Source organism: Gekko japonicus, unplaced genomic scaffold (assembly GCF_001447785.1).
Source record: "Gekko japonicus isolate JY-2015 unplaced genomic scaffold, Gekko_japonicus_V1.1 scaffold385, whole genome shotgun sequence".
Classification (NCBI taxonomy): domain Eukaryota; kingdom Metazoa; phylum Chordata; class Lepidosauria; order Squamata; family Gekkonidae; genus Gekko; species Gekko japonicus.
In genome coordinates this window covers 1,026,912-1,050,662 of record NW_015162489.1, presented here as the reverse complement: position 1 = coordinate 1,050,662, position 23,751 = coordinate 1,026,912, and the positions used below count along the sequence as shown (strand labels likewise).

General features: G+C 44.3%; 1 protein-coding gene across 2 annotated transcripts in view; it reads right to left on the bottom strand.

Annotated features, from left to right (window-relative positions):
- TRIOBP (TRIO and F-actin binding protein) overlaps positions 1-22,717 on the bottom strand; it is a 42,580-nt gene extending 19,863 nt beyond the window's left edge. Inside the window, exons 1-4 of one of the 2 annotated variants that reach the window (XM_015405974.1) lie at positions 22,585-22,717; positions 2,185-2,241; positions 1,523-1,591; positions 1,068-1,157 (exon numbers count right to left, since the gene is read on the bottom strand). In XM_015405974.1, coding sequence (XP_015261460.1) covers positions 1,068-1,157; positions 1,523-1,591; positions 2,185-2,241; positions 22,585-22,590 — 222 coding nt within the window. In that variant the 5' untranslated portion in view covers positions 22,591-22,717. Of the gene's footprint in view, positions 1-1,067; positions 1,158-1,522; positions 1,592-2,184; positions 2,242-9,856; positions 10,098-22,584 lie in introns of those variants that run through there. The other variant, XM_015405973.1, reaches the window with a different exon arrangement.
- Positions 22,718-23,751: the final 1,034 nt, after the last annotated feature.

Genomic DNA, 23,751 nt, shown 5'->3' with positions numbered 1-23,751 from the left:
AGAAGCATTACCTTGTGTTAAATCAAAGTTCAGTCTCTATGAGCTTAAACCCCCAGTCTTAATGTTAAGCTATTCTTGTAACCCAAATAAACAGCATCTATATTATGACTGAACAGGAAGCGGCTCACATTAATTACGGTGGAGCAGAAATAAAAATAATCCCTAACAGGGCCTTCAAAAATTTTGCTCTGATCATTGCTCTTTGGTAATAAACAGTCATGACAACACGACTGCCATAGTGCTCGGCCTTTCCACTTCAACAAAAAACCAAAAACGAGACAATTGTTATTTTACTAAAACCACGTACTGCCTGCCTCGGTACTTAGGAGTCCATGTGGCTAGGGAACAGAAAACAAGCAGCTTTCTCTATCTTATTATACATTCTTTCCTTAACAAAACAGCTTTCAAGAAGTCAGACCAAACATCCTTAGCGGTGCAGTTTTTAAAGACCTTTTTACCAACATACATTATCTTTATGAGAAAGTTCTTGATTATTTTCATTCTTCAGTGGAGGAATAGAGAACAAAATATTGAGCAACCTTGAAAAATCTCACCCAAGATCTCCTGGAACCAAACTAAGGTACTTCTCTACTGAACTTCACTTTCTGCCTGTAAACTGCACCTACATTTTACAGATATACACTCACCTTCCACCTCCTCTTCATCTTGTAGCTCAACAAAAGTGAGCTGCAACTCAATAAGCAAGCAAAGGTGAACACCAATACTAGAAGAAGCCATAAGTGTCCCCCAAACAGTAAATGTACTTAGGTTTTTTTTACTTGCTGAATGAATTTTTCTTTTGTGGAGGAATAATTGTATAGACAAACTGTATAGACAAAAGAGTATCCACCTCTTCCCATGTGATGCCTACAATTACATGCCATTCAAATATATTCAACCACACATCTGCATATGTCCCACTATTACTTTTGGAAATGTGTTGATGTATGTAGATTCATTTTATCTCCTTGCCTCGAAATGCCACTTATAGTGTAGTAACACTTGGCCAGTTAGAGCTATTCTGCTAAGCATCACAGGCCAGATGGCTGTTCAGTTAGTGTACTCACATGTATCTGGAAGCCATAGTTCCGTTGCACTGCATATTCCGTCACATCAGTACAGGAGCGAAGGTCAATTTCTCCATCCAGATCATCTGCCTGAAAAGACCTCCAGACCATCAACGTAAAACAGACACCTTCCACAAGTACAACTCTAATCTCTTTGGTAATCTGCCTCCTTCCCATCTGCCTTTTTTTTTTTAAAGTCAGCATCAGCCTCTCTCCATTTCTTGGACCATTCCCCCCCCGATCGCAGTAGTCCTGACATTAAGAAACCCTCTATCATCAATACAGAGACGATGACCAAGTGGTGTGGCTTCCACGGTCTTCACCTCCCCTTGTGCTTAGAAGAAAGCAAGAGTAATATATAAAGTCCTTTCCCTAAGTGCTTCACGTGTACTCTGAGTAGTGGGCAGACTGGCCCCAAACAGGAAAAGACACGAGGGTTGGGACTGCCTTCTTACCTCCTCGGCGTTGGAGTCCCTGTAATATTTCAGGCTTGAGTCTGTCAGCACAAACCAGTGCTTCTTCCACTGCAGACAGGACCATCAGGGAGGGGACCGGGAGGGGCAAGACAAGAGCTAGATTAAAGGGACCAAGGAAGAGCACGGCCCTGACCGACTTCTCATGCTCGCGCCCAACTCTCAGCCTCTTAGCTGTCTACCCCGTCTTCCTCAAGAGGCATCTCCCTCCCCATGGTTTATTTAGCGAGACATAGGCAGGAAGCATGCAAGAGAGACTGCGGAATACACAAAAGCATGCTAAGCAAAGAAAAAAAAAAGCAGTCGTTAATAAGCATTCTATTCTCATAAATGAATCCTTCCCAAGATCTCAGCTATGCATCCATCTCATTCCATTCTGACGGGCATTCCGAGATTGCTCTAGAAAGTTTCCTTTTGCTGTGTACTTTTCTTATTTGTAAACCCAGAGAGATTTTCATCCACATTGCACGAGCAGCAGCTTGCGAGAAGCAGCGCAATCGACCAGAAAGGGAATTCAAAAGCAGCTCCTGGGTCTGCTTCTTCAACAAGGGTTGCTGAAAAAGGGGTGAGGGAAAGCCCACGGTTATAAGCAATGACAACTGGGGGGACGGAGGAAGATCCCTCTCTAGTCTCCTCAGCCTTACCTCTCCTGGCTCATCCAATATGGACATCCATCCCTTTTTGAAATTGAGAAGGTCCGGCTGGAAAGAGAGAAAAGAGAACACACAGTAGTTTAATAAAGGGGGCTGGAAGAAAAATCACAGAGTTGGAAGGGGCCACACAGGCCATCTGGTCCAACCCCCTGCTCAACGCAGGATCAGCCTAGAGCATCCCTGACAAGTGGTCCTGACTTATCAGGATTCAAACATAAATGAGCATCAAAAACCGAACTGAAAAACAGAGCATCAAAAAAAGGAGAGATATACACCATTGAAAACACTCCAGTACTGACTTCCAGTTTACGAAGCAGCGATGGCAGTCGCTCTCCCCAAGCCGCGGGAGGGCGAATTGCACACCAGCGGTCTGGAGGGGTGCCACCTCAAGTGACACCCCCACGGAGCCTTTGCAATAGGCTCCAGGCCAGAGGGCTTTTGAGGGGTAGCCTCTTCGATGGTGTAATGCCGGAGAATCAAGGCTCCCCTCTGCCCTGACGGTCCAGTCGCTGTGTGGCCTTCGGGCACAAGCTGGTTTGACCAGGACAAGCGCCGGAGATTGAGCAGAAGATCGTTAAAATGCAGCGCGGTCGAGAATCTGACCGACAATGAACGTGAGTTCTGAATAAAACGGACTTTAAAAAAAAAAGCGGAACCCCCCCCATGCGGGAAGAAGCGGATGCAAAGAGGGACGCCTCTTATGCGAATAACCGATAAATGACGCGAAGGGGGAAAGAGGGGAGGAAAGTGGCGCATGTGTTGTGAGAGACTTACTTGATTTTTGACATTGTGAGTGAGTTTCTTGAGTCGGGAGAAAGCGGTGGGAAGTGTAAACAAATCGGAAAAATGGCGGCCCAGCGTGCAAAGTTAAAAATGAAACCGCCAGGCAGTCAGAGTCCCAAACCGGAAGAGGGTGCAGACGTCATTAAACTACTAGCAGATATGCTCAAGCCGGTGATGGAACAACTCGATGGTATTATCCAGCAACTGACTGTGATGAATAAGAACTTTGCATCTCAACAGCTCCAGCTGAATGAAACGGAAAAGAAAGTGGAACAGGCTAATGAGAAAATTCAAGAGATGGACACAAGTAAGAAAGTTGAAGACTACAGCGGATGAACTAGTAAAAGATATGGAGGTGGCCTATAGGGCATACTCCAATTATATTTAAAAAAATAGCCTACCTGGAGAAATTGTGGTTAGATTCTCAAGAAGACAGACCAGAGATACTATTCTAAAAGCAACATCAGCAACTCCACTGAAAATGGAAAATGTAATGATCAAGACGCTAAAAGACATTCCATTTGAAATTCGGCAAAAGAGGAAAAATTATAAAGATTTGATTGCTTTTCTTCAAACTAATGGAATAACGTAGAGGTGGGCGATCCCGGAAGGTGTCATCTTTAAGATCAACGATAAAAGAGAGAAGATAGACTCCATTTTCAAGGCTAAAGAGTTTCTGCGGCGTCAGCTTGGAACAGAGGAAGAGTCTAAGGAGGAAGAAACAAAATCCAGTGACTCTGCTACCTCTGAAATGGAAGAAGACTCTGCTATAGAAACAGGTGCTGGACCTGCCAAAGTTGTCTACGATTTTAGAGACAGAAAGCTGAAGTAAAGGCAGAAGGACTGGGAAACTGGCCTTTTGAAGCAAAGAATACGAAGATGAACAGAAAGTTCTCTCATAACAACTAACATAATAACATAGAAACATGGAAGATGAGAAGGAACTCTACAAGTATATTGTGATACTAACACTTGTGGTACTAACATTTTCACTAACAGAAATAAGATCTCCTCCTCTTGGGTTTTTAGTTTAGTGTGGTTATCTTTCCTTTATCCCTAGTTGTAGCTCCCCTTCCTAATTTTCTTTGTAATTTGTAGTTTAATGCAAAATAAAAAAAATATCCCTTCGGGGGTTTCAAAAAAAAAGAAAAAAAAACACTCCAGTACTGAGCTTCCCTCTGCTCTCCTCCTACCAGTCTACCATATTTTTATTCTACCCTTCCTCCAAAAAGCAAAAGGGTAGCAGACACAGGTTGCGTCACACAGCTCTCCCCTCTCCCATGCTATCCTCACAAAAGTGCCAAGAGGTAGGTTAGGCTGAGACAGTTATGCCCAAGGTCACCCAGAGAGCATCATGGGCAGGTAGGGATTTGAACCTGGGTCCCACTGAGCCTAGACCATAAGACTACATTGGCTTTAAGTACCAGAGACCTGGGGAAGCAGTGCCCCAAGCTTGCTCTCTTAGTATTCCTTCTCAAGAGTTCTATGGGAAAGCTTTGACTAGTACAGCTCCAAAATATTACAACTTAGTATCCCAGGTTCTCCTTGTTTTTGGGACAGGGAAGGCGCAGCAACTCCCAGTCAACAGAATGCCTTCTGCTGGCTGTTAAGTGAAGTTGCTTGGATAACATTTTTTTTTAATGTCCCCGGTTTTTAGTACTAGCATTTTATGGGACCACAAGTTCATTAAATGAACAGGCCAAAAAGTCAGTGCTTCCACCCCAACCAACCTAGTCAGAATGGCAAGGATTTTAAAAACAAAGATTTTGACATTACAGCCCCTGCTCAATAGAAACCTTGGGTATTCAAATCCGGGATATGTTAAAATGTTGCTCCTGCGAGAAAACCTGCAGGTGACTGCATTTTGCGCGTAATTCTGTGCAGCAGCCTGCAAAACTCAACTGAACATTCAAGAAAGTAAGGAAACAAAGTACGACATAGCCCAATATAATATATATAATTTTATAAATTTAAGTCTTAAAGCAGGGGTGTCAAACATGGGGCCCGCGAGCTGGATAAGGCCCTCAGAGGGCTCCAATCCGGCCCGCAAAGACCTGGCTATTTTCTGCTTTATTTTCCAGTTCTTCTGTGGCTGCCATGTCACAGCTTGCTTTTCCAGACTCTCTCAATCGCACAGGAGAGATAGATAGGCAAGCCTCTCTGGTGCAACTGAGAGAGTCTGGTAAAGCACTGGCTGAGGCTCCTCCCCCTCCTCCTCCCATGTGGAGGGAGGGAACTGGCCAGGCTACCTCAATCCTACAGGAGACAAAGGGGAGCCTTTCTTCCCTTCCACTGGCTGAGGCTCCTCCCTGAAAGGAGGGAGGGAAAGAGGGAGAGCTTGCTTTACTGGGCTGCCTCAATTGCATGGGAGAAATACCAAGCACCTTTAAGACCAAGAAAGTTTTGTTCAAAGTATGAGCTTTTATGTGCCTTGCTACAGTGTGTGTGTTTTTTGTTGGACTCCTTATGCCAGAACTCTCCTGTGTGCAAGTGGGTTTCCTCCCCCTTTTCACTGTATTCATGTCCTCATGATCCAGCCTTTCTCAGTAAGAAAGCAATGTGGACAATTTTAGAGGAGGAAAAACAAGCCAGTGAGGTGGGTTAGGCTGACAGTGTGTGTCCACACCAAGTTCACCCAGCACATTTCCTTTGTAGGAAGTTGTAATTATTTCTCTGGGGAAGAGTATAGTTTTGTAGACAAACACATGGCCATCAGTCTGTGTCAGAATGCCTTCTCATGTTCTTGACCAGCACATGAAGCAACTTATGTACAAAAGCTCACAATGCCCAGCCATTTCATGTTATCCCTTGAGTCCTAGGCTCAGCATGAGATTCCTGTAATGAATGTCAATAAATCAAAAGTAGGTTTGCAGCTTAAAGATACACACCTGAACAGCGTACTCAGGATTGCTACAGCACAGACATTTTGATGCAATAAATCAAAGCAAGAGGTGTCAGTTATCAGAGACCATTAAATGGACAAAATATTGCAAGTGTGCTAGTGTTTTAAGCATCTTTTATTTAAACTTTAAAAAATCTTTAATTGTGTTTGTCTGTGTCCTTTATAAAGTTTATATCTCCACTATCTGGCATTACATTTTATGACACACATGGCCCGGCCCAACAAGGTCTCATTTATGTCAGATCCAGCCCTCATAACAAATGAGCTTGACACCCCTGTCTTAAAGGTTAAAATCCTTCTCTCATAATATATCCCTATGTATTATTGGAATGTTATTTACAATTCCTTATACAAATTTTTAATAGTTTTATCTGAAATTTTTAACAATTTGGGGCAATGACTATGGTATATTTTATTCTGTTTCATGCTAGTGCAATACCATAATAAGAACATAAGAGACGCCAATGTTAGATCAGGCCAAAGGCCCATCCAGTCCAACACTCTGTGTCTCACAGTGGCTAGGAATACCAGTGCCATCAGGAGGTCCACCAGTGGGGCCAGGAAATTAGAAGCCCTCCCACTGTTGACCCCCCCCCCAAGCACCAAGAAGACAGAGCATCACTTGCCTGTCTTTGACATTTGACATTACACCAAGGGAAGGAGATGGAAGGCAAGGAGATGGAATGGAGAATAGATATTCTCAAGGCAAGGAGATGGAATGGAGAATAGATATTTAGATAGTTGCTCCAGAGGTTCCCAAACTTATTTGGCCTATTGCCCCCTTTTCAGAAAAAAAAATTACTCAGCGCCCCCCTGGAAATCTACCTTCAAGTAATGGAAAAGTAAAGGCCTCTAAGTAAGCTCAAAAATCATGGGATAAAAGGACAAGTCCTTTTATGGATCAAAAACTAGCTAATTAATAGAAAACAGACAGTATAAATGGGCAATTTTCTCAGTGGAGGGTGGTAAGCAGTGGGGTACTGCAGGGATCAGTACTTGGTCCACTGGTTTTTAACTTGTTCATTAATGATTTGGAGTTGGGAGTAAGCAGTGAAGTGGCTAAATTTGCGGATGATACGAAGTTTTCAGGGTGGTGAAAACCAGTGAGGATTGTGAGGCACTCCAAGGGGATCTGTCAAGGATGGGCGAGTGGGCGTCAACATGGCAAATGGGGTTCAATGTGGCCAAGTGCAAGGTGATGCACATTGGAGCCAAAAATCCTAAATATAAATACACATTGATGGGGTCTGAACTGGCAGAGACTGATCAAGAGAGAGATCTTGGAGTTGTAGTGGATAACTCACTGAAAATGTTGAGACAGTGTGTGACTGCAATAAAGAAGGCCAATGCTATGCTGGGGATTATTAGGAAGGGTATTGAAAACAGATCAGCCAATATCATAATGCCCCTATATAAATCAATGGTGAGACCTCATTTGGAATACTGTGTGCAGTTCTGGTCACCACACCTTAAAAAGGATATTATAGCTTTGGAAAAAGTGCAGAAAAGGGCAACTCGAATGATAAAAGGGTTGGAACACTTTCCCTATGAGGAAAGGTTAAAGCGCTTAGGGCTCTTCAGCTTGGAGAAACGACGACTGAGGGGTGACATGATTGAGGTTTATAAGATTATGCATGGGATAGAGCAGGTAGAGAAAGAGGTACTTTTCTCCCTTTCTCAGAATACAAAAACTTGTGGGCACTCCATGAAATTGCTGAGCGGTCGGGTTAGAACGGATAGAAGGAAGTACTTCTTCACCCAAAGAGTGATTAACACATGGAATTCACTGCCACAGGAAGTGGTGGCGGCTACAAGCATGGACGGCTTCAAAAGGGAATTAGATAAGCATATGGAGCAGAGGTCCATCAGTGGCTATTAGCCACAAGGTATAGATAGGGGCTCTGGGGCAAGTGATGCTCTGTCTTCTTGGTGCTTTGCGGGGGGGGGGGTCAACAATAGGAGGGCTTCTAACGTCCTGGCCCCACTGGTGGTCCTCCTGATGGCACCTGGTATTTTTGGCCACTGTGTGACAGAGTGTTGAACTGGATGGGCCTTTGGCCTGATCCAACATTGGCGTCTCTTATGTTCTTATGGACGATGCAGTTTGTGGATCTGCATCTGGATCATTCCAAGCCCACCCGGATCGTTCCAGCACCCCCCAGGGGGCAGTATTGCCCACTTTGGGAACCAGTGGTTGCTCCACTCCAGTATTCCATTTTGTGCATGTCCTTTAATACGCTCCTCCACACACAGTCTGTTGCACTGAGGACTGTCAGCAACCCTATCCCTGTTCTATAGATGGTGTTGAGAGAGGTAAGAGATCTGTTCAAGGCTACTTGGTAAATCTGTACCAGAAGAGAGATTTAAACACAGGCATACATTCAGATTTCTAACCCCCTCTCTAGACTCATGTTTTGCATCAAGTATTTGTAACAGTGATCTCGAGAGGTTCCTGGTTTGCTCACAGCTATGGGACTGAAAGCAATCGTCTTTAAAAAGCAAGCAGCTCCACTAGTCACACACATCTTGGCTCCCCCACCCACCCCGCACACAGCACTTGTGTGTCAACATGAATGGGATGGAGATGCCATGCTAAATCACCCAAAGGGGCAATGCCACACACATTCACTCGACAGACAGTTCTTTCTGTAAGCAAAAAGCCAGGGACAAGTGACTTGAGAGGACAAATTTACGTTACATGTTCATTAGAGAGGCTAAGAAATATTCTGCAAGAGAGCAAGAACAACTGGGCAGTCTCAGTTAAGACTGGCACAACTTGGCGGCACTGAATTGAAGATTCACCTCCCTTGTTCTCCCCAGCATTTAAAAAAAACAAATATGCTAACCCAATGCTAGCCATTGCACTTCTTAAAAGGTGTATTTGTCAACACTCAACTTCAACGACAAGGAACAGGCAAAACAGGTGTTAAGTTTCGTGTCCATGCAGAGATAAGCAAATGTATTAAAATTACTTGCTCACAGCTATGGGACTGAAAGCAATCCTCTTTAAAAAGCAAGCAGCTCCACTAGTCACACACATCTTGGCTCCCCCACCCACCCCGGCACAGCACTTGTGTGTCAACATGAATGGGGTGGATGCCATGCTAAATCACCCAAAGGGGCAATGCCACACACGTTCACTCGACTGCTGCACCCCAACCAGTTTTGCCTCCTAGTTCAGAACTGGAAACCACAGAACAGCTGACGTGGTGAAGCAATAGGGATGTCTTTCTACAAGTAAGGCATGGCTGAATGTTCTACCTTCCAGCCATCAGAGAAGGCAAAAAAAAAAAACCCCCAGAAAGTGATGAAATACATACAGACATTATACGTGACATGGAGAAAGTAAGGAACAAAAAGGACCAGAAACAGTATTTTCTATTCGCTTCCCTTCATAAGCAATAACGTGTGTGCACGCTTTCAACTCCATTGTCTCCACTCCTTCTATGTACAAATTTGCCACCTTCTTGTCTTTCTGTGTCTCAGTGCTGCTCTATACTTCTTACAGCAACAGCAATGCCGCCTCTGCTCCCCATCCCAGGATTGGTTTCCTTCTTTTCCTACACTTTGACTTCCCTCCCTGTCATTGGCAGAAGCTTCTCACGGTCAGCTCCATTCCCAGAAGAACAGCAAAGATACACTTGTAGCTAAAAAAAACCCCCAGCGTCTCATATGGACTGGGCATGCAGTTATGAATGACGGTCTGTAAACGAAGTCTTAAAATTCCTGGCGATGCTACAGTCCGGAAGGAAGTTCACCTCCTACTGCACTGTAGTAGAGAAGCAGCATTACTTTCTAGAAGAACCAATTACCCGGAAACGTCTAAAGAGATAATTTAGGGGAAGAATTGGCTTGCATGTTGGAGTTATACTAGATCAGTGCTGCCCCAATCCTCAATGCCTCTCCCCCTCCACTACAATTCTTCACTTAACACTATGGGAGAGAAACAGAACGATACAAGCAAAACCCTGTCTGTACCGGAGAGCCGTCGGTATCAAGATGTCCAATCATGAGAAATCTCTCTAACGGGGTCAGATGCCACATATTCCAGTCACGAACAGGATAGCAGTGGGAGCGTCTCCACGGCTGGATGAGTCTTCAGTCTCCCCCCTGAGCTTCCAAAAAAGCACCTGCCAGGTGCCAGGTAGTTCCGTAAACCCAGCTCCCACGCAGCCCAGCTATGTGAAACTTTCCCTTCCTTTCATCTCCTAGGGCTCAGCTCTTGGGTTACACCCAAGGTTACGGCAGACAGCAGAGCAGAAGTCCTGGCCCGCCCCAAACGTTACAACCTGATTGGATAAAGGGAAGGGCCACCTGTTGTTACAGCTGCAAGTCCCAGCCTATTGCAGAGCTACTTGGTTGGGGTATCCGATTGCAGGGACTGGATGTCAACAGGAAGGGGGGAAAAGAAAACCCACATGGAAACTAGAGCTAGGTGACCCAGGCTTCCTCTCTCCTCACCTCCAGCGCTGCCAAACGTTGGGAGAAGGGGGGGAGGGGGGAAATGGGAAGATAAGTCAACAGGATCATGCAGAAAGGCTGTCCACTCTGTTTGTTTTCCCTCACTTTCTCTCCTTTTTCAAACACCAACTCTCCCCCTCCATGCAAACATATCTACGCCAGCACTTGTGGCTTCCATTACAGAGGCAATGAAACCCCATGGTCCCAAAACAGGCAGAGATTGGGGGGTGGGAGTTGCAGAAATGAGCAGCCATTAAAACTGAGAAGAAAACCCTATAAGAAAAAGATGGGGGGGGGGGAGACTGTAATTTGTCTGTTGTGGCATATATTTCATAGATCACACTATTCTTGAGGTACATGAAATGGACTAAGATGGTGATAGAAATATCTGCCTGCGCAGACATAGGGTTCAGAAGACACTAAACTACTCAGTAAACCCAGTATTTGTCTGCTCTATTGTGGCTGTCTCAAAAACAGGTTAAGCAGATATTCAGACCTGAAATGTAGAATTGTGCTGTGAACACGACTCCCCCCATCTTTGTCTCAACTCTCAATCATCAAATAGTGGTAAAGGTAAAGGGCGGGATACAAATAGAATTAATTAATTAAAGGTTTCCCTTGCTCGAAAGCCAGTCAAATCCGACTCTAGGGAGCAGTGCTTATCTCCATTTCCAAGCCGAAGAGCCAGCACTGTCCGAAGACGTTTCAGCGGTCATATGGCTGGCATGACTAAATATCGAGGTGCATGGAACGCTGTTACCTTCCCACCGAAGCGGTATCTACTTGCAACTTCTTGCTTTCGAACTTCTAGGTTGGCAGGAGCTGGGGCCAGAGACGGGAGCTCTGGCACTAGGGTCTTAAACTGCTGAACTACAGACCTTCCCGTCTGCAGCTCAGCATCTTAACCTCTGAGCCACCGCAGCCCCCAAACAGAGATTTACAAATAGAAATTGTATGTTACAAACTTACTATCAGAAAGCAAATGGTCAAATTAAATCAAAGGCCTCAGCCAAGATAAGAATTCAAAGCAAGCAGAAGCCAAGGAGTACATCCTGACGACTGGGCTAAATAGGACATTTACACCATCTAAATGTTAGCTGTATAGCAGGTAATGCTGAATATTTGTTGGAAGGCAAAGGACCCATAAGTGTCATAATCTCTTAAATCAGGCCTGAAGAAACATTGTCAGATCTTAATTTAGGGGTCCAATGCCTCTACTCGGAATAACTTTTAAAAGGTAGTCAGTATATAACAAGATAGTGGGTTCCCACACACCATCCATAATAGGAATGGATGAACAGGGATAGCTGTCTACAACTAACTAGAGACACGACTAAGGATGCATCCCCATGATCACCGTTTAAACCCCACAATTCTCTTAGTGATTCTAAATTAAGCTAATGAAATTAGAGTGCTCCATGAGCAAGCTACCAAATTTGGAACATCTCTAAACAGCTTCTGATTGGTTTTATTACATTTACAGGAATGAAAGAGTGTTTTAGAATTGCCTAAGCAGTTTGTGTTTAAGCAAAACGTGTTTAGCACATCAGAAGTGCCCGAGCATCACTGACCAAGCAAGCATCTTACTGTTTTCCATTCCTGTTTTCTAGAAGCCTCTAGCGTCCACTTCCCAGAAAAAGTCTGGAGGAGTTATCAAGAAAATCTCTAGGTACATAGAAGGCCATGGAAGTATGAGCAACAAACAGCAAGAGAGTGTGACGGATAACTCTAGCCAGTTACACCCAGATTTCAGAAGGGGCCAAAGGAATGTGGCATGTGTAATATATTTGTATCTCGCAGACAAAATGTTGTACTGTTTCCATGGCATTTAAAATCCAAATAAACTAGGATGCCATGAAGATTAGAGGCAAGATACCATGGGAGAAAAGTCATGATAAATATCAAAGTGATGATGATGAGGAAATATATCTAATAAGAAGCATAGTACTTTTTTTCCTGAGTGGAAAGACTAAGCATAAAGTTACATGTTTGGAAGGGACACTGTATTATGAAGAACAGCAAGAGGCATATGATGAGGATTTGGTCTTCCATACAACACCATACACAGCTGGAGGGGGAAAATATAAGACTTTAAAATGGGTTTATTTTCTTATCTCTGTGCAGGAGAGATACTAAAAGATGCTGGAACACTGCTTCAAAGTGGTTACAAAATCTGTAGGAAGAATTCCTGTAGAAACACAAGGGAAGTGCAGGGGAAAAAACAGTATTAAGGGCCCTCCTGAAACCCAACAATGTGAGGGGTTGTTGTTCAGCAGTAGTGCATCTGTTTGGCTTAAGGAAGGTTCCTTCCAGGTACAATTTCTTGTACTTTCAGTTAAAAGGATAAAGTAGAACATGCTGTGAGAGACTGATCTAAGACCCTGGAAATAGGGTGACTGACCTCCAGGTGGGGCCTGATCATCCACAATTACAATTTATCTCCAGACTACAGAGGTCAAATCCCCTGGAGAAAATGGCTGCTTTGGAGGGTGGACTGTATGACATTGTGCCCCACTGAGGTCCCTCCCGAGATTCTGCCCCCAAATCTCCATAATTTTCCAACCCAGAGTTACCACCGCTACCTGGAAAGCCACTGTTAATCTGAGTAGACGATACCAACCTGGATAGGCCAATTATCTGGCTGTGACTGTGTTCATAAACAAGGCCAGAGCTGTGAGAAAGACGTCAAACTAGAGCAACATCCTTCAAAGCAATATAGGATGACTTAATACAGTCTGGTAGGACAGTCCACAGGAGTCATTACATTGCCTGTGGACATACAGAGGAATCCTCCTCCAGAATAACAACCAGGTGTCAAGGACAGGATAATAGGACAGCATCAATTTTCCAGTGGTTCTTTGGTACTTTGCCTCCCTCCCTCAGGCACCTTAAAGGCACACAGTGGGCTGAAGTTGCCCTGTGCCTGTCAGCAGCCTGCACCCAAACTTGGGGAAAGAATGAGTAGCCATGCCATCTAGTCATTAGCCTTGAAGAAGTGTGGCTTTCTGCTCCACTCAGCAAGAACAAAGCCGTAGCGCCCGAGACCGGTGCTTTCTGCAATTTATGCAAACTGGTAGTTCAGCTGAAGCAGGAGATGCCCTATTACTTCAGGCACCACCATCCAAAATACAGAACATAGTGAATGCAGGGGAAGCTACAATTGAAGCTGTGCTCCCAAAGCGATTTTGTGCATGAACTTAGAAAAAGGAGGTGTTGCAAAACATAAGGTCTGTGATTTACTAACTGGTAGCTAAGGGTCAGAAGAAAAGCCATTTTGATCTTAACATTTCATGAATTTTAAAGGATAGACAACTCAACTCCAGTTTAAACACCAAGTATTGCATTTCATCTTAGGGCACCATGCTGTTTGACACAGAAAAACAACCCCCCAACACACACACACACACACACACACACACACACACACACACACAATGCCAGTGGGAGAACTGGAGGGGCTGCATTGCAAGATGAGATTAACAAGAACTGAATGTGCTTAGCCTGGCAAAATCAGAACTACAGGGGGACATGATAATAGTCGGCAAGTATGCAAAGAATGTAAACACCAAAGAAGGAAAGGAATTGCTTGGGATGGCACAAAGGGTAGAGGAGGAACAAGGAGAGCGAGCATTATTACTCTAAGCCTACTGCTCCGTAAGTGTAACTATACCTCCCTTTTATTCAGCATAACCTCCTGATGGGAGGACAGATACCTTACACCCTAGGGAAGTGAGCCAACTATGGTGGGCTATACATTCACACACTTGACCTACAAGAGTTATCTGGTTCTGGAACATTTCTTCAGAGGCAGAGCAGAAGAAGCATGGACGAAGCTGGGAAACAAGGGAGGAAAGAAAGCCACAGAGTCCTGAATATTGGCCAAGGGACACAGGACAACAGTACTTTGTATTTGGAGCACAACAGTATTAGTGCAACTGAGAGAAATATGGTGACTACATGGGGATGGGAGTTCTCGGGAACAGCATTATGATTCTGGAATGCTCACCCAAGAAAAGTCAGACTGGCCCCATACTTTTGGCCTCTCACTGTGTATTGAAAAAAGCTCTTTGAGCACACCTTCCTTCTATAACCACTGCTAACACTACCTGCAAATCAGCACTGGTTTTATTGTCTCTGGAACTGCTGGTTCTTTTTTTAAAAAATTCCTTTTATCTTGGTATGATTTTTACCTGGCTGCTGTTTTTATACAATAATGTTTTCCATATTACACAAGATACTGCTATTGTTTAAAATATTTGAAACCCACCTTGGAAAGGTGGAATACAAACTTTTAATGCCTACTTTGCAGGGCTGGTGTGAGAATCAAAATGCAAGTAGTTTAAAGCAATCCCTTACTCTCCATACATTGGAAAGAGGATAGAGCTTTCAAAAGCAAATCAAGAATTGTTGAATCAGCAAATCTTCAGTGAGCAAAAGCTCAAACAAGCACAGGAATTCTCCCTGTCACCCAAGAGTTCAAACAGGATATATGCAAGAACTGAAGAGTTGCACATGATACCGAAGATCCAAAGCTCAAGCCTCCACCATTACTTATGACCTCATTTTCCAGCCTTGCACAAGATTCAGTGCCTACCCCCACCCCACCCGGAAATAATGACCTACTTCACAGGACTGTTCTGACGGTGAATACCAGTATTATTGAAAGACTCTGCAAAATACAATGCTATATACATGATCAATAACAGTGGTGACTGACTGGATCTTTGAAAGGAGCTACCATTCATAATGAAGTAGCTGACAAGTGAAGTAGTATGACCCAAAAAAGTTACTCTTAAAAGGTACTGATAGCATCATGAGACAAACTGCTTTGCCATCTCAGCAGAAGTAAACTGCTTCCAGCCAAACTACAATAATCCTTTAAAGCTCCTTGGTATCTACAATAGGTTCCTCAGTGCCACGAATGGCCCACTTCTTTCCATGCCCCAGAAACTGGCACAAAAGAAGCCCCCATTAAATGTATCAGGGTGTGAGAATGCTCCTCCCAGTGAAAAACATTTAGGATTCACAAATTCCATTGCACCACTGGCTAGCTCCTCTCAGTTGTACATCCTTCCCCCTCAAAACAAACAGTATTTCGCATCCAGCTTATGGAAAAACAAATATGTACTTTATTAAAAAGCTTACGGGACAGACAGAGATGAGGCAAGAAGGCAGCAGGATTGATTACAAAGAGAAACCAAGCACAACATACTGTTCCTAGGTTTTAACCCTTACCACTTTAATTCTTTAGTTGTCACGTTCGACCAGCATAATCAAAGCACAAACTGCCTTAAAGGACAACATTATCTTGCTCAAGATTTTGGTCACTCCCACGTTGTCTTTGGATATGGGATTCTCTGTTATCCCCCAACCTCAAGCCTATACAACTGCCCTCTTCCAAAACTGTCAACCCTCACCCCCAAACCTCTCAAGGGTTGTCAAGGCCATCTCTATGCTTCAAGGCCATGATCAAGAACCACCTGAGGAAATCAAATCAGTGTCAAAAACCAAACTATGTCAGAGAGGGACGAAACAGCGGAAAACAAGCAAGTGAAATGAGCTATACAAATATATGGGAGGAATTTTCACACACACACAGGTTGGCTTTGATGAGGGGCCATTCAAGGAGCACAGGTACAACAAACCCCAGAGCAGTTATATGAAGGGTAGCAGGAAGAAAGATATTCCTCCACTTGTTTAAAAAGCCTCAATTTTTCCAACTCCTAATTTAAACTGGCCTTTAATGTGACCTGAGTGAGTAACACAAATTGGTATACGGCAACATTTCTGAACTTAGAGAGTCTGGCTTCAGGGGGAAAAACCTTTCTAGCAATCTTCAGAGAATAACTCGTACAAATGAAATTTGGTATACTTAATCCAAGTAACCCCAAGTTCTAATGCTTTCTGAAAACAAAGTTTTGTACATCTTCAAGGGGGATGGGATAGGGAAATGAAACATAGCACAAAATAGTTGCTTCAGACCTACCTAGAAAGCTGAAATTTGATATACTCCTAGATCAAGACTTCTTGATTACTAGGAAAATTCTAAAAGTAGGACTTTTAAAAACTAGCAGTGAACACACAGGACAGAGTTTACCTCAAAAAATTAACCTCTATGCATTATAGCACACAGTAGATACATGAAGGCAGGAGAGGTGGCATGGAGGAGAGGGTACACAGTCCCCACCCTTCCCCATCATTGCCACCATTTGTTTTAGCAGAAAACTTGGAAATCCTTATGGAATTTTTCAGCTGTAATTTTTTTTCTTTTGTCAGGATGAGCCAAATATATTTTTCAGGCTGTATTTTAAAGTGCTATTTTTACACCAACAATTCACACTGCTGTAAAATAATAAATTAAGAAATTAAGAAACCCATTAGATTCAAGATTTGTCTGGATTATTAAACCAGCACCATCCTTAGATTTTAATGATGGAAAAGTCAACTGCACATGTGCATATTCAAGCTAACATGCAAGCAAACTGCTGGTTTCACTTCATACAAAGCTTCCATTTTCTGAAATCCATGAAACTCCAAGTGACAGTGCAGAAAAAGCTATAGCGCTTTCAGACACCAGCTTTGGTTAGAGAAAGAAAGTTGTTCCCATTCCAAAGGCCATATTATTTACTGAGATAGGACTCAATAAAATACATGCATTCAGAGTAGCAAATCTCTCTACAGATATCTATGGATATTCACAGCCTTCTTCTATGCACGTTTAGTTGAAGGCAGATCTCAAAAAGCCCAATGTAGATTACTCCAAAGCATGCGTAAGCTTGCAGCTATAGTGCACACAATGTTGAAAGGTTCAATATTATGAAGTTTGACTACATCAAGTCACTGCTACTAGGGAGTAATGCAAACCAATGTTGGTTGTATGCATTATACTGTTCTTCCTGCATTGTTTTATTTGTAACCCAGCCCAGTAAGAAACACAACCTACAAATGAAGTAAATAAATAACTTAAAAATCCTCCCTAATTACATCATAACAATGTTTACTGTCTGACCTTTTTTTCATTACAACTTCCATTTATTTCTGTATGATAACATGAAAGCCCATACCAGGAGTGCTGCCTGTGTTAAATCGTACCAGAAGTTATATACGGAACATTTCGTCTATTTAAAGTAGCACACATTTGGGTTTGATAATAAAACTATTTCTCACATTTAAATTTACTTGGACTTGGACACAGAAGAAAGGCACTGCCCCATACAGCCAGGAATGAGCATCTTTGGCTGCAGAATGCAGTGCAGCCCTAACCCTGCATCTTGGCAACAGTATGCATCTCCTGGATACCGTGGAGAATGGCCATAAGGTAAGCAGCTGGCTGATAGGTTGCTGCTTGCCTCTTCCTCAGTTACCTCTCCCATCCTACCCCTTCAGCCTTCTCATCTGATAAAGCAAACCTAGGAACTGTAAGCTCACATGGGAAGTATCATGTTCATTCCAACCCTCAGTCCTACTAAAGACACGGCAGAGCAGTAGTACTACTCCTGAATGGCAATTAAACAATCTTTCTCCTGGTCTTGAAAGCAGGCAGGAACAAATCTCCCCAAGCCTGCAGAAAAGTGCATGTCACTTCCATTTTTACAAGGAACAACCATTTGCTGTTTCTTAAATGAATTAACATTTTCAGTGTAAAAGAGCACAAAGTAGCCGGTCTTTTTCCGAACTGAAAATCAAAGAGTTCCTTGATTCTGTAATCTAGTGACCTGTGTGAATATTCAAATCATCTGTGTGATGTGATCCATATTCACAGTTTACTCTAGTTTAAGAAGTATTTAACACCTGTACAGAAAGCAGAGAGTAGGCTCAGTAGCAGGGATATGGTAAGACTCTTCATGGGAAGAAATTGCAATGATGGGTATGCATTTCAGGACAAGTATGTGCATCATCACAGGTTACCAGGTACTGAGTGCTTACCTCTTTTGGGGAAGACACTAAAATGTGGTTTTGGATACACAGAGAAGATGTTCAGTGTAGGAGGCATGCCCTCATGATCAGCCCAGATCTATAACATTTCTACCTTGCCCTCCAGATGATCGTGCATCGCTTGGAGGCTGTATTAGCATGTCTCCTGCAAAGGGAAGTCCTGCCTCACCAACCTTCATTCACTGAGCAGGTTAAGAAGCCTGTGGATAAGCATGATTCAGTAGACATCATATACTTGGATTTCCAAAAGGCTTCTGACAAGGTACATCACCAAAGGCTCTTGATTATGCTTAGCAGTCATGGGACAAGAGGATGGGTTCTGTAATGGATTAAAAGTTGGTTGATGGCAGGAAGTAGACAGCAGGAATACCTGAAGAGCTGAGGCAGTGGAGAGAAGAGTGCACTGGGGTCCCAGAAGCATCACTATTGGGATTGGTGCCATTTAGTTACTTCATAAATGATTTGGAATTGGGGGTTGAACAGGTGTAGTAGCCAAGTTTGCAGACAATACCAAATTACTCCGGTTGGTGAACACCAAGGAAAATTGTGAAGAGCTAGAGGAGGATCGCTCTAAATTGGGTGAGTGGACAACACTGTGGCAAATGAGGTTCATTGTGGGTATGGTCATGCACACTGGAACATATGCTGATGGAGTCTGAACTGACAGACTGAAAGAGATCTTGGGGCTGTAGTGAAAAGCCCAATGCAAATGCTAACCCAGTGAGTAGCAGCAGTGAAAAAGGTCAAACTCCATGTTAGGTATTATTAGGAAAGAGATGGAAAATAAAACAGCCAATATTGTAATGCCATTGTATAAAGGTATTGTGTGGCCTCATTTGGAATACTACATGCAGTTCTGGTTGCTCTATCTCAAAGGGATATTGCAGAGTTGGAAAAAAGATACAAAGGAGGGCAACCAAGATGATTAGGGCATTGAGGTACCTTTCCTATGTATGAGGAACAGCTGGAGACTCTGGGTCTTTTCATTCCAAGGACTTTCCAAGAGGAGACCTGATAGGGGTTTATAAAATTATGCACTGGAGAAAGTGCATACAGGGACTTTCTCCCGTAATACTAAAACCCGGGGGCACCCAATGCAATTGTTGGGAACAAGGTTCAAGACAAACAAAAGAAAACACCTCTTTACTCAATGAGTGATTAAACGATGGAATTCACCGCCAGTGGAGGTAGCGACAGCCATGAGCACAGACAGCTTTAAAAGAGGGTTAGACAGACTCATGAAGGAGAGGTCCAACAATGGCTACTAGCTATGGTGACTGAAGGAAGTCTCCATTTACAGAAGCAGTCAACCTCTGAATACCTTGGCCTCAGTATTTATTTGCTACCTTTCTACCTTGCGTAATATAAGGCAGCTTATACTATAAATAACATTTTTTAAAAAAAAAACCCTAAAAGACCACAATTTAAAAGCCCAACTAAGACTGTCAATAATGAAAAAGTAAATTAGTCAAATGCATTCCTAAATAAAACTGTCTTCAACTGACTTTTGAACATAAAAAGTGAGTGGGCCAGGTACCCGTCCCTGGAGAGGTTGTTCCATAACTGTGAGGTTGCCACCAAAAAGGACATATCTCGTGTGCCTACCAGATAAAGTTCTTTGACTGGTGGGTCAGGACCCTGTTCATTTGGCACTCCAGGGCAACTGGCTGGCCAATGTGTGAAACAGCGTGCTGGACTACATGGACCACTGACCTGACCTAGCAGGCTCTTCTGATCGTCCTGACACGGAGCTACGGATGGTGCGCATAGCTGTCCCCTCCACTTTATCCTCACAATAACTTCATTAGGTAGCTGAGGCCTATATAACTGACCCAAGGTTGCCCAGTTAGCTTCATAGTTGAGTGGGGATTTTGACCCCAGGTCTGCCCCGTCCAACAACATAATAACCACTGTGCCACACTGAGTCTCAATTTAAGAACCTAAGGCCAAACAACCTTTGTTCAAGGGAACACAGTCATGAAATACAGTCTCCCTTTCTCTCTACCTAGAAATGTAGAGCATATGTAAAGGGAAAGTCCAGCTTTCTGACTGCTTTTCTGAACATGGAAGAGCAACTGGAAGAATTTTAATAGTGCAACTGTGCAGGCAGAAAGAGAGAGAGAGTCATCACCTACTCCAGTCTTCCGTATCTGATGAGATGGAATCCAACACTCCTAGAGATTAAACAGCTCCCTTTCTGTGCTCTCAGGCAAGGGTTTGGCTGTCAGCCAAAGTCATCCACCAGCACCACCCAACAAAAGCAAAGAAAATGCAAAACACAAACACAGAGAGGAAGGGGGCAGACCTAATTCATGCCACTGCTGTAACAAAGAAAGGACTCAATACAATCCCACCTCTGAGAGACAAGAGATTTCACATGTCACGCTTCTTCCTCTTCATCTCAATTAGCAATCAAACTTGGTCTGAGTTCCAGGGGAAAAGAGGAAAAGGAGTGGTGTCTCCAGGAAGGATAGGAAGGGCTGCAGGATGTTGTGAGGCTGTTAGGAAGCACTGGACCAGAGCGCCTGAAAGAGCTCAGGGTCACTCGCATTCCCCTAGCATGGCTGTGCATCATTTGGAGGCTCTGTGCAACTAGCTCTTCCTGTCACAGTTAATGCAGCCAACACATGCTCTACATTACACCAGGCAACTCTCCTGGCCCAGACAGAAGTAACATCTTCCTTCAAATTTCTACTATTACAGGGACTACAGCCATCAAGAGCTCCATTCATTTTTGCCTTTTCGTCCATGTGACCAAGCAGGCTATGATCTGCCCACAGCTCCCAAACCTCCTCTTTGGCTTCTTGTGCAGACTGCAAAAAAAGATGGGGAGGGGCCTTTATGCACACCTGGCAGGCCACATTACAGAGCTGCTGGCTTGTACACACTGGGCAGAACCACTCCACAGTCGAAAGAAACTGCTAACATGGCCCAAAGGAAGACTATACCTTGCATTTTCAAAGCACCCCACCCCCAGCCTCCCACCAGCAGCCCCCCCAAGAAACTGCCCCCCACAATGCACACGAGATATTATCCTCCCCGCCCTCATCTCAGATAATTTGTACACAGCAACACCCCTTTTTGATTTTGTTGCATACTACAGACATGCTGTTCTCATCTAATAGCACACCCACTCCCCATGGAGCCAGAGGGGGAAGGGGGGGGCTGGAGGAAGGACTGTAGCTGGGCAAAACTCAACCTCGTCCTCAGAAGTGGGCTCCAGCCCATAACAGTTTCACGCTGCAACGACACTGTTAGTTTTAGTGACAAAGCCTTTCAGTTTTGTTGCGACAGACTAAACATGCCTAACCTCTAGTGGAATTTGTTCTTGTCTGTAAAAAGCCATGAGATAGCGAGACAGAACTTTTCAAACTGTTGCAGAGGGACAAACCCAGAGGCCATGATGCCAGTAAACCTTTGGATTCTTTTCACCTATTACAATGATCATATTAGAAAGAAAACTCAGGGCTTTGGGAAATTTGCTATCAGCGCAGCATTCATCTCCAAAACCAAGGCAGAGAGCGGGTCCACTGAATAATTCCAGCACACCCACTCTCAGGAGGCCGAAAGGGGGTGGAAGGGGGACTCCAGGAAGAGCTGCAGTAGTGGAAAAGCTTGCTCCTTCAGCACCTCTGACGGCCAAGACAGAAAACCGCTCCGACGGAGGCAACAACCCCCCCTCGCTGACTCGGAAACATTTGTGCAGCCCCGCAGCAGAACCAGTGGCTGGGGTGGCGACAGAAGAAGGTATGGACGGAGCGGGAAAGCGATATAAAGGAAGGTACTGTGGCGATCGTTCACATTTCGGTGAGACGGATATGCGCTGACTTTCAAGTTCATACAGAGTTCTTTCATCGGGCGCCCGATTCAGAACTCTGTTTCTACTCCAAAGCCGGAACAGCCTCTCCCATCAGAAGGCGGTCTAAAAAGATGCCATGGAGGAAAAGGATGTCAATACCAACTCGCCGCCGCCGCCGCGCCAGAGCCATGCCAGCCCTGTACGATCACACTGTGGAAACACTAGGCCAGAAGAAACACGCCAAGCCAGCCAGGGGGATCAAATCCAGACCCGCCCCGGGCGCCTTCCCAAGCAGGACCTTGGGTAAAAGCAGCGCGGCAGTTTGCTGGACCTCCCACGCTTACAGGCTCCGCCGGACCCCCAGGGGCAACCCGAATCTTACAACCGAGGGTCCGGCTGCCTGGGACACGGTTTTCACTACCTGTACACGCCCTCTAAGCCCTTATGAGGAAGGCAGGACTACAGTTGGAGAAAGCAACGTCGCCCCGCGGAAGAGTATTCAAAAGCTCACCGTCATGTTGTGAATTAGATGGAACGGCTAAAAAAAGGACTCTCCCCCGTGCGCTTTCACAAACAGCCAGAACTGAAATCAGCGGCAGCCCAGCGATCCATTCCCCCTTCTCGCCTCCTTTCTCCCTCTTCGCAGTTCCAGTCTCTTCTATTCGCCTAGAAAGAAACTTTTTTCTCTCTTTCCTTTTTTTAAAACTTCCTGGGAGGGTCCTTCTCGGCCAATAGGAAACCATGGAAAGGGAACTGTTGCAGGGCCCGAGTTATAAACAGCCAATGAAGCAGCAGGGAAAGGGGGAGGGCGGAGTAGTCCGGCTACCCATTGCAAAAAAAGTGGAGGGACCGGAGCCAATGAGGAGGTGGAGAGGGAAAAGGGGAGGGGGATGTAGCCGGGTGAACGGGAGGGGCCGGAGCAGAGAGGCGTCCGCAAGTCCCTCTCCAGTCCGTCGGGTGCGCCAGGCAGCGCAGCCAGCCAGACCGTTCATGGAGAAAGGAAAGTCCTGTTTACAGAACAAAATTCCAGTCCAGTGGCACCTTTAAGTACACAACAATGTTTTATTCAAGGTATTGTGCGTGCACACGAAAGCGTATACCTTGAATAATCACATATACACAATTGATCCAATACCATCCGTTTTTACACACCGTGCAAAACAGCTGATGACAAGATTTGAATACAAGCTGTGCTGGTAGTCCTGCGCCTCCATATCCCCAATTCATTCCTCTTGCTCCCGCATTTTCCTCCTCTTAAGGGTGGAGGGAGGAGGACAGAGGAGTGGATGAGGGGTACTGCATCTGGTTATGATTTACAGAAGAGGGGAAGGAGTCCTATTGATAATTACTTTGCATCTCTGCCTATCTCAACATCTGGATGCCACTTAGGCATTGCAGAAGCAATCAGTAGGGTTGAGGTGAATTGCAGGATCATGGATTCAGTGGAAGTTGAGTTCTAATTCATGAAATCTTATGCTATAATAAAAACTTGTCTTGAAGTTATCACAGGAATCTGATCTATGCTTGCAGGGCAAGTAGCTAGATCCCAGTTCCATAACTCATAAATATGCTTGGTGCCATAGATGTCAAGGTGATTTACTTTTATTTATTTCAATATTTATACCTAGCCTTTTAGTGCTAAGCAGCCATGATCATTTTTACAAGACTTTCTTGTTTG